Source organism: Rhinopithecus roxellana, chromosome 6 (genome assembly GCF_007565055.1).
Source record: "Rhinopithecus roxellana isolate Shanxi Qingling chromosome 6, ASM756505v1, whole genome shotgun sequence".
In the NCBI taxonomy this organism is placed as follows: Eukaryota; Metazoa; Chordata; class Mammalia; order Primates; family Cercopithecidae; genus Rhinopithecus; species Rhinopithecus roxellana.
The window spans coordinates 23550033-23562248 of NC_044554.1; the positions used below are offsets into that span (position 1 = coordinate 23550033).

Below are 12216 nucleotides of genomic sequence, written 5' to 3' on the forward strand. Positions count from 1 at the left end.
ATCAATGCAAAATTCACATAACTTTGCCTATAGTAGCTTAATGTTTTATGCACAACGTAAATGAAGCTTAATGCTGCTTATTTGCAGGTTCAGGAGTTAAAATTAAATGTGCATGAACCACAATATGCTATAAAATAAGTTTGACTAATTCACAAAAGAATTGTAAACTCTTTTTTAATGAGGAGTTTAAACAGTGTCATCACCTCAGTTATATTTCATCTAATGGCTTATGAGATCTGGTTATTACTCAGATATCTTGATGTTTTCATTTGAGAATTGTAACTTTACACAGCATCTTTCAGTCAATATCAGAATAGGGTCTTATCATGTCACTACTGAACTTTTGCTATAGCCTCAAAAGAGGATGTTATGTATATGTCTATTACGCCAGAAATATGTTTGAAAGTGAATCATGGCAATAGTGGTTGTGTCTTGCTGAAAACTTGCATGGTTCTTGACTAGCTTCCCTAAACTGAACTTGATCCTAACTTTCTCGTCTCCTTTTTTTGAAAAGCAGTAAACTCTATGCACACTGGGCTATTTGCCATTTCCCTGTTGGACTACAATCATTTATGTTTTTCTCCTTCCATTTGCTGTTCCCATAGCCTGTCTTCCAAATCTATCAATACCTTATCCATTTCCAAAATCCAGTTCGAATAAGATGGACTTTGTTTACCTCATCAAGTGTTCCTTCATTACACTCATCACTTTGTCCAAACGAGGTGTGCACTCAGTATTTCTGAAGTATAAATCCAGGAGAAACACTCAGACATAGTCCTCTAAACCAGAACTAATCATTCTACTTTTCTTCTCCTACAGTTTGGTGCTGGAATTTCCTTTTAAAGGCGCAGGTTCTGGATTCAGATATAAACTACTCAACAGCATGCTTGCCTCGGGTCTACTACAAAACGATCGTGAAAAACCTTACTTTTCTCATTAATAAAATGAAGATACTGAGAGTAGCTACCTCATCAGATTTTGTGATAATTAAGTAAAGTAATACTTTTAAAGTACAGGATATATATTCATCGTTCAATCACTATTAGTTGTTGGGAATATGATTTGTGTTATTGCAGATGTCTTTAACAACACTGAAGTTAGATATTTGTTTCTATGTGAGCCTTTTGAGGGAAGATATTTGTGTTTGTTATTCTTTACCATTAATATTAGAAAATTAAGAAAAAATATTCCTAGGTTTTTATTAAAGCCATTTTATCACTACTGAATCATTCACATGAACACAAATTGCTTCCAAGGTCATCTGGGCATTGTTAATAGCAGTTGATCAGTATTGTAGCCTCAAACCTGAAGAAACATAGAGATGAATGTTAAGTCTCCATTATTTTCTAGTACTCTCTAAATATATGTAATAAAACCTTAATTGCAGAAGGTTTGCTCATGATGCTTTTCTTTTTGACCTCAGTGTTAGTCTCATTACCTCATGCTGATTCTCATCCAAGTCCCTACTATTTCTCCTTCCCCAGCTCTCATCCTGTAGGAGAATCATGGTGCAATGCAGAGATTAAACACAAAGATACAGCAGACTGATCAGACTGCTTCCCCATGGTACCCTATGATGTCTTTTTTTTTCTCTTTACATTGCAATTGCATTTATATCAGTACAAACACATCTCAGCAACTTAGATTATGATATATCTTCTGGCTTGTTATAATTGCATGTGTATGCTTTTACAGCAAAACTGTTAGATCCATAAGGTGAGGTCCTTTCCAAACCAAAAGCACAAAAGCTTTCATGAAATGTCGTGGATAACAAGAGGAGTTCCATAACTTTGGATACAAACAAAGCTATGACATCATTATCCTCCTTTTCACTATTCCAGAGGAATAGTTATTTATTTTCTCTTCTCTTGGAAATAAGGACTCTTTCCAAATATTTGTATACTGGTGAATGTCAATTGACATTATGCAATATTTGAATCTTTCACCATAAAATGATTTGAAAATTTACCATTATGTTAAAAACACTGTGCAGCTATAACACAGTGGTTTTCTCCTCCTATTATCTTGAAGTTCAATTGTGCAACATGCCAGCTTTGCTGTGTTATACTCCAATTAGTTCTAACTGCTAGATTTCATTCAGTTTTGGCAGGTACATGTAAAACAGGTTAAATAATATTATCATAAGCTACAATACTGGATTTCAACTATCAGATATTGATTTTTACACAAAGCTCATGTAGATATGATAGTCACCTGTCATTCTGTATTCTATCTTTGCTTTACCTTGTAGGACTGAGCTGTCTTATACAGGAGCCACTAGCCAAATGAAGCTATGGAACATGTGAAATGAGACTAAATTTATTTGAGCTATAAGTCCCACAAGAACTCTAAATTTCAAAGGCAGTACAAAAATAATGTCAATGTTATTAATAATTTTATATTAATTACACATTTAAATGATATTTTGGATATATTGAGTTAAAATAAATATATTAAAAATAATTTCACCTGTGGTTATTTTTATTCCTTTTAATATAGCTACTAGAAAAGCTAAAATTACATATGAGGCTAGCATTATACTGCCTTTGAACAGAGGTGTTCTAGAAAACCCTAACTTTGATAGACTCTAATGGAAATGACAAAAATGAAGTTTTAAACAAGAGTGCTAGTCTATGCCTTATCACCAATAAATTGTGTGAATTCGTGTTAGTGATATCAACTCATAAGATTTATTTCAAGATGCTAATTTAGGATAAAAGTGTGACTATTAAAGTGTGCTTTTCTACTTATCTGCCTTAAGAGAGTTTCTTGACTTATTTTTTACAAATCATGGTAATGTTTCTATTATGACATAGGAGTTTTAGTCATTTTTTTAAACCACAAGCTATCTGGCTTTGGCTGTGGAAGACAATGATCTACATGTTCTAATTGGATGAGACATTAATCCAGTAAGGAAAAAAGCAGAATTAAGGCTATACAGACCAAATGTGCTAAGTCTGGAGCAGCAGAGAGCCATCGGGACCCATGGACCAGGGTATCCTCTGGTGTGAACACAGAAAAGGAGATTGCATTATCTTTTTTTTTTTTTTTTTTTTTTAAACAGAGTCTCACTCTTTTTGCCCAATGGCGCAATCTTGACTCACTCAACCTCTGCCTCCCGGGTTCAAGCAATTCTCCTGCCTCAGCTTCCAGAGTAGCTGGGATTACAAATGTCTGCCATCACACCTGGCTAATTTTTGTATCTCTAGTAAAGACGGGGTTTCACCAAGTTGGCCAGGCTGGTCTCGAACCCCTGACCTCAAATGATCCGCTCACATCAGCCTCCCAAAGTGCTGGATTATAGGCATGAGTCACTGTGCCCGGCCTACATTATCTTTTTAAAAACACTTGTAAGGTGTCTTCTAGCATGCTGTCAGAGTTACCACATATTGTATGTTTTTTTTCAACAGTAACTAAGTATATGCTCTTTATATTTAAAATTAAATACCAACAAAATTGGAAAACAAATCCGATCAAAATTAATTACAGTAATGTAACATGACAATGACATTGCTATGTATACTGAAAAGTAAATACATTTTTGCTGTGTGAACATAGTCCTAGTGCCCAGAAGCTACAGTCATTGAGGCTGCCAATTAAACTTTCCTGTGCTCTGGGATGATTTAATTCTCACGCCATTTTTCTCTTTTTCAACTACAGCAAAATCTTCCTTCATACCGTGCACTCTGGCCTTACTTTGGCCCTTAATTGGCAGAATATAGCATTTACATATCGAGGCAGGCTTTGTTTCTTTCTCATTAGCCCAATACCATTAAAGGAGCATTTTTGGCATTTAAATAATCATAAGCTTCAAGCAAATGAGGGCACTAAAATTAAATATATATATATATGACTATGGGATAGCCATCTAAATAATTTAGAATGTGCTTATATCATTTTTTACATTATTATCAGAATAAATCATCACAGTTAAAAACAAGACTGAGAGATAACTTACTGATGTCCATTTATTAGAAACACATTGCAGGAGGAGATGAAGGTATTCTGATTTCAGGAAATTCAGTCTAAGTTTGTTATGCTACTTTTCTTACATTTTTAGGAAATAACAAACTTACTCCTTCTTTCTCATCTGCAGACTCAAGCTCTATTTCCACTCTTAAACTTTGGTTTTAAAATGAAATTATTTACACAAGGAGACAAAGAGATAAAAAATGAAAATAAAAATAAAACATAGAACTAGAGTCGAGAGGTAAAAGAAGGATCATGATGCCTGGAGAATGAAAAGGAGATGAAAAAGTACCAAACAGGTGAACAGGCAATGGGATTTAGTGTTGTTCTTCATATTTTTATAAATTTAATATTTATAACAAATAAATGGAAGCTTTGATGAATAAAAATTTCCTCTTAAAGTAGGTTATATGGGAAATGTGTGTAAGAGAATCAATCAAAAAAGAAAGAGTGAGAATCATCTATGAGAAAGAGTAAGGAGGAGATAAATACCTCCAGTAACTGTTTCACCCCAGTAAATGTAGGAGCTTTGATCCAAACCAGGTATTAGTCTACAAGGAATAGGAAAGCATGTTTATGCTTAATATTAACTGTATATGATGTAGCCCTTATCTGCATTGATTTCTGTTGAATAAAGAAGTCATTCAAAAATCAGATACTATAGTGCTCGCTTCGGCAGCACAGATACTAAAAAATAAAATACTATAAATAATATATTATTTTAACAGGTGATTGGGAATGGCATTATTGCACCAATACGGCCTTAGAAAAACCATTTAAATTCGTCCAAATACTTTACCTGGCAATAGGTGTGCTATATGTGCTAAAACACAAAACTAAATATCCTTCAAGGTAAGAACTTAATACTAACATTTCCATTTCTATCTGTCACTGTTTTTAGGGGAAAAAAGGCTGTCAAGTAGATCAGAAAACTTTACAATTGAGCAAACAAGTGGTACAGGATAAATGAATGTTAATCTCAAAACTATGGTGTTTATATATCAAATATTTGGGGAAATCAAGTCAAAATATAAAACGCTGACTTGAAACATTTTAATTAAGGGTGTGAAGGATGTTCATTTGGATTTTGGTATCTTTTTTTAGCATTTTAAAATTTTTTTCTTGTTTCAAATTATGACTTAGGTCACCTTACTCCCTCACTTAAGCACTAGTTCTATTAATTTTGAGAAATAGTCTTACTGATAATATTTAGAGTTTAGAACTTTAACAGTTCATGCAAAAATACACTGGTGAGTAATCTCAGAATTTGTTAACTGTAAAGCTTCTCCTCAAGTACAAAGAGCAGATCATTTTAAAATTTAATTTTGAATATAAATGATGGTCTCCTTTATTAAGCATAGTAACTTCTACAAGTCCATCTTCCAACATGATTCCAGTATTGAAAGATTAGGAAAGAAAAACCTAGAAACCACTATGGACTTAACTCTAATCACAATTGCCTCGGGTCCGTAGTGCAAGTAAGGGATACGCTGCATCTGATGGAGACACTGAGCAGTTGAGTTGCCAGTAAATCTCAACTTTTCTCACTGAGGCTAGTGTGCTACAAAATAAATACAGACTCCAATGTAAGATCTCAGAAAGATGATACACCTACCCCAAAGCACCTCCTCGTTATTTTCCCAAGATATCTGAATTTCTCAGCTCCAGTACCAATTCATAGAAATAAACTTGCTCTTCATTGGACTAAATAGTATAATAAATTGAAAGAAATAACTCAAATAGAATGGGTTAGATTAGATGAATAAATTAGTCGACAGAGCATTACCTCACACGTAAATAACATTTTGGCCTGGGGGACTGTTACTAAGAGGATTGATTCAAAGTTTTGCATCAGAACACACTCCTTTTTCTAGTGAAGGGAAGAACCAGACAAAACATTTTATTTCTTATATAGATATATTGGTTGTCATTGTGGAAATGACCTTAGAGATAGCCATTAAGCCTCATAGCATTTCTTAATGTCCCTTTAGTTCTATCATAAATCGCAATCATGACATTATGAGAGTATTTATGGAGTTAATACAATTCAGCTCTCATCTGTGCCTGCCTTTTTCTTTTTTTCTTTCTTTTTCCCTTTTTTCTTTTTTTTTTTTTTTTTTTTTTTTTTTTTTTTTTTAGATTTCCTGCCAGTAAGTAGAAAAGACCCATTTGGAATTTGAGAAAACATCCAGAGACGTCTTCGAAAATCTGTACTTCTAAATTCATACTTTGTTTTATTAACAGATGTACATTTGAAGGGGAAATACCATATACTGTAAGCCATTTGGGAATATTCTGCCTGTCAAGGATGACTCACGCTTTTCATTTCAATGGCATGGATGCTGAGAGCTTAAACTCCAGACTCATCTGTACTTTAATTCTAAATCATTTTTTCCATGAACTCTGCAAGCATTTTATGATAAACACACACATGTGTATGACGTATGTGACCTCACCAGCAGTTTTCTGCAGTGTCAAGTGTTATTGGAAGATACCCAAGAATTGATTGACACATATCTTACAGAACTGGAGTTAATTAATAGGTCTACCAATTCCCAAATGTACCACAGGAAAGAGAAAATCTGTTTAAGACAGCAATCAATGACATACTGTGTGTGGTCAGGAGGTATTCATGATACAGCAAAAGTAGATTTTGCAATATGCTATTCAGGAGTGTAAATATAGTCAGGTGGCACATAACATTTTGGTTAATGATGAACAGCATACAGGATGGTAAGCCCCTAGGATTATAGTGGATCTAAAAAATTCTTATTGCGTAGTGACCTCATAGCCATTGGAAAGCCTTGTCTCTGTTTACATACGTTTAGATGCACAAATACTTATTATTATGCTACATATTGCCTACAATATTCAGTATAGTAACGTACTGTACGGATTTACAGCCTTAGGAGCAATAGGTTTCACCAGATAGCCTAGGTATATAGTAGGCTATCCCATCTAGGTTTGTGTAAGTACACTCTATGATTTTTGCACAACAGTAAAATAGCCTAAGGACATATTTTTCAGATTCTGTCTCTGTTGTTAAACGACTCATGATTTTATGCTATTAAAATGCTTGAAGAGTAAAAGAGGTCTATTTTCATAACTAGAAGATGAAACTGAAGGTTATTTTGCAAATGGTTGTATTATTACTTTAAAGGAGCTATTAATTTCCTCCTATAAGATCCAAAGCTATTAAATAATTAAGTAAGCCCTGATTTCCTTCAAAGTGATGTTTTTACTTCTGGGGCATTCTGCCATATACAATGCTAAGTCTATAATGTCATTTTCTGACAATGGAGTTTCAACATTCTTGAAAACAGAATGTAAGATGGTAAGTTGTTTTAAAAGGAAGAACACTGCAAAGAAAAAACTGAATGTTTAAATATCCATAAAAGTCTTAATAAAAGCAACAAATGAAATGTCTTTTTTATGATAAAATTATTTGTAATATGTCTAGACAAAATTTTAAAAGGAGATCAGTCTTTCATTATTTTGAGTGGGGCAGGTAATAGCAAAGTACACACACAACTTCTAAACTAGAATTTAGGAGAAAAAATGGGTTCTTTATCTGAAAAGTTGCCCTTGAGAAAAGAAGTTGATATATTCAAACTCTATGAGAGTTTATGAACTCTAAGCCAATAATCCTGGCCTCTGTTTCGATTGCTATTTTATTTCTCACTCTCCCGATCTTTCTGTTACTGTCTTCTCCCAATAGTACGAAGTATACACTGTCTCTTTTTTTCAACTTCACAAACAGCAAAACAATTTAAATCCAAAAGTAGTGTTTTAAGTATAATATAGATGAATTTAAAGCAGATTCTCTCTTAAGGCAGCTTAAGCATTGAAAATTAAATTTGATGTAGTCTAGACAAGATATATTGATAATATCTTTTCCAGAATTTCATAGATTGACTGTCTAGACTGCTTCAAATTCCCCAGGTAATTGCATAATCATCTTACTTCTGATCCCCTAAACAGTCTGGAACAGCATTTCACAATCTATAGTTATCATGCAAATCAAAATCACTGAGCTTCTGAAGGAGGACCTCTCTCAAAGGCTGTGAGTTTCAGAGTCTCAGGAAAACACTCGCATTTCAATCTCCCACCTCAGAATGCTCGGACAGGAAGCTTTATATATTGGCTATTTGGGTAGAGGAAATCCTGGTAAATGGCCTGGCTCCAGAACCTGTACCTCTTCATTTCCCCAGCGGCCCACCCATAGGGCAGCAATGAGTAGTTGATGAGTGGAAGAGGAAATAGACTGTTAACTCTATTAAAATCTCAACTTCAAAAATCAACATTTCGGGAAAATGATAAAAATGCAAGGATAGCATATGGCGTTTTAATTTAAATGACCATCAACATCATGTAAGCCTCGCATTTAAAAAGGGGAAATTAAGAAAGGTGCAGAATCACCCGGCAGCCATGAGAATCCGGTGCCATAATTTACAATCTCTGATGAAGTGAGAAACATTTAAGAGGCAAAGTGACAACTGCTATTAAGCAAAATAGCAACACAGTTTTTAGGCTGTGATGCAGATTTATATTTTGTATTAAACGGGTATAGACTTGCATTTTAAAATAGTTACAGCTTCTAATATTAGTTGACTTTTTTTCAGCTCTTATTATCCATTAGACAATGTTTAACTTTCACAACTGTGTGAGGTACAGACCATTTTCCTTAAAAATTTCTAGCTTAGAAACTTAGATACAGAGGAGGTAAATAATTTGCACCAGATTAAGCAGCTAGTACCAAGCTGAGGTTGAATGCAAGCTCTGCAGTCTGAGGCTAGCAGATATGCTTTTAATAATGATGGGATTAAAACTCCTTGAGTTTCTACAGGGACAAAAAAAAAAAAAAAAAAAAAAAAAAAAAAGTCAATGGGTCATACTGTGCTAGGAGCGGTAGAAGGCAGTTAGAGGTAATAAGTTAACCTTGCATTTAAAATATACAGACCCCGAGAATCAAAAGATTGTTTTTAGCTTGTGTTGCTTGTATGAGACAGAGTCTCAGAGAAGTTAAGTAATATTTCCAGGGCTCCACAGCTAGTAAGTTGTAGAGCAAGATCTGAAGCCAGATGTGACACCAAAGTCCAGGTCCTTTCTGCTAATTTGTGCTAAAAGTTCAGCATTCCTACTGGGCTCTGTCACTCATGTCTGCAATCCTAGCACTTGGGGAGGCCGAGGTCGATGGATTGCCTGAGCTCAGAAATTCGAGACCAGCCTGAGCAACATGGTGAAACCCTATGTCTACTAAAATACAAAAAATTAGCCAGGCATGACGGCATGCACCTGTAATCCCAGTTACTTGGTACTTGGGAGGCTGAGACAGGAGAATCACTTGAACCTGGGAGGCAGAGGTTGCAGTGAGCCAAGATCACGCCACTGCACTCCAGCCCGGGCAACAGAGCGAGACTCCATCTCACAAAAAAAAAAAAAAAAAAAAAAAAAAAAAAAGTTCAGCATTCCTGATTCCATTGCCAATCATGTAGACCATAATTCCTGACGCATGTAAAAAGTGCAATACCATGACTCATGTAAAAAGTACAATATCATGTGGAAGGGGTTCTCTAGAGCTACCTTCAGAATATAGAAAAGTGAGACAATCACCTTGGGCCCAAGCTTTAGGACAACTGATGTATTACAATAGGAATTGGTTGAGAAGACAGCAAAGAGAGAGTGACTAAATCAGGTGCTAAAACAAATTACGTGTACAAAGTCTCCAGTACCATGTGCATAAATTTATCCCTAATTTAATCAATGTAAAACAAGCAACATCAGTAGAATTGCCTGTCCTAAAGCTGCTTTTTACTTAAAACTCTTCAGTCTGTCAGGAAAAATAGTATACATATGGGTTTATAAAAAAGAGAAGAAGGAAGGATATGGTTGGGGAAATAGGATGAAGAGCGACTGGCAACTAGTGAGATCTTGGGAATGTATCTTCCCTGGTTCATCAAGAAGAAAAAATAATGGTGTTTAGTCTAGAAACTGCGTAATATCTAAGGTGATTTCTTATACAAAGAAGATATAGCAGAAACTATTTTGATTTCTAATTCATTTGGGTCAAAAGACATACTTATATCACTTTGGGACACTTTATGAAATTTAGGGAGAGAACCTAAAGTTTAAGTTATAAAGAAGTGAACACCATGTCAATTTTATTTTATCTTTAGGATACCAGAAATATTTCAAGAATAAGTCCTTTATTTGTTGAGTATTTCTGAATTCCAGTTTTGAAGACAATTGTCACCAATGATTTTCTCATTACGTGAACACTTTTGTTCCTCTTAGGATTTCATGCCAAAAATTACAAGAGGGTTTATAATTGAAGGCTATTGATAAGCCAGATTCACCAAACTGCTTTCAACATTAGCAACTTTTTCTTTATCTTGATTTTTACTTAAATGTACATAATTTCCTCACTAAAACATCTTTACAAGGAATAGACAGATTTTTAAAAAAACATTTTTTTCTTTCCCATACCTCCAAAATAATAATCAAAAATATACAATCAAAGCTTAGCCAAGAAAGAATACAAATGTGAATAATGTGAGTCAAACCTGAGATCAGATCATTGTGCAAATGTATGGCATCTTTTCTTAATCCCTAGGCAGAAGAAAACAACTGGGTGGCAGACACTTCTAGCTGAGGATGGAAATGGAGGAGAAGGCTGGCAATATACAAATGAAGGAGAAAACACCACACATTCAGCCTGCTGACATCTGCTGCACATGCAAAACGGATTGGACTCTAATCCAGGGTGAAAACAAATGCTTTCTTCCTTCTTTCCTCCTGCTCCCTAGTTTTTGTTGAGTGATGTTCTCATTCTTTTTGCATTCACAGATTAAAATTAATAACAGCATCTGAATTTGAAGTAGGTCCCACTGAATAGTGAACCAGAAGCAAAATGAACTGAAGAAATTAGTAATGAAGCATTTTGAATAGAAAGGGGTCATGGACAAACACAATTTTTTAAAAGCCAGCTTTACCTCAGGATGATGTCCAATTTCAATGTAGGTGCAAATTGGATGAAAAGCCCCGGTTCCACAGGCGTACAAGTGAGTCTGATTATATGCCTTAAGTACCTTGATGAAATTAGCACATTCTTTCTGTAAGACAAAAGGAAAACCAAAGATTTTCAGCAATCAGCATGACTGAGGTGTCCTCTAGGGTGCTAGGCATGCTGGAACAGATTTGTCTTTTGTTTTCTTTTTTTAGCATCCCTTTCACAACATTGTAAGGACTTATCTATTTTTCTATTGTTTTGTTTATATTATAACATGCATTAAAATATAGAGTTTCTTACTCTGATGAGGACAATTATTTTATGCCCTTCCATCAGTCTTTCATTAAAACTATTTTTAATTTATTTATACAAAAGCAGAAAAAAAAATTAGATAATCAATAATCACAGGTGATTTTTCCAGAAATAAGGAGAGCGGCAAATTACTTGATTAACTAATGAATTGACTAAACAAAATGATGGTGAAAATTTACTAGCAAAAATCAGTTTTCAGTTCCATTTTAGGAAAAGAAAACAAAAATATAATATAATATGACCCTCTAATAAACATAAAGTTTAAACATCATTAGTAATCCATTTTGGAAATATCCAAATGAGTATTCACATGGTAAATAACAAAAACTGCATTCAAAATGATTTTGTTAAAGGCTATAGACTTCCTTAACTACCTTTTTTTTTTCTATAAACATTTGGAATTAAGAACCAAATATGTAACTAGAAATGCAGTTAAGGATCAAGTGTGGACAACAGTACAAGCAAGGCAGGCACACATGACAGGACTGGGTTGTTCCTGGGACTTCTAAGCGTGTCACACTCCCAAAGCCATTCTCTATGACTTGCCAGTTTTCAAGTGAAAGCTCAGAGTGCTTTATGTAGTCAGTTGGAGCTTACAACTGAGGTGGTAAAATTATTTGAGTACATTTCCACATGACATCTGTATTCTATATTTGAAGCTGATTATTTTTATCTTAATTCCATTGCCCCCGTAAAATAAGGATCAGACAACCAAACTTAAGCAGATTAATTGATATTTAAATTCAAATAATTGCTGTCTATTATCACTTATTTTTCTAGGATGAAACCTGATGATGACCCTAAAATACATTGCCCTAAAAATGAATGTGGCCCATTTAAAGTAAAATGCGAAAGTTTCTAGTTATGACTCCTCCCTCATGCTTTCCTAACATATGCTGAGTACTTTGGGGGTAACTAAAATGAAC

The 12216-nt window shown here is 34.4% G+C and overlaps 1 protein-coding gene across 1 annotated transcript in view; it reads right to left on the reverse strand.

Moving 5' to 3' along the window:
* The window catches only part of SEMA3A (semaphorin 3A), a 161359-nt gene that overhangs the window by 123498 nt on the left and 25645 nt on the right, over positions 1-12216 (reverse strand). Inside the window, exon 3 of the mRNA XM_030933411.1 lies at positions 10962-11081. Coding sequence (XP_030789271.1) covers positions 10962-11081 — 120 coding nt within the window. The remainder of the gene's footprint in view (positions 1-10961; positions 11082-12216) is intronic.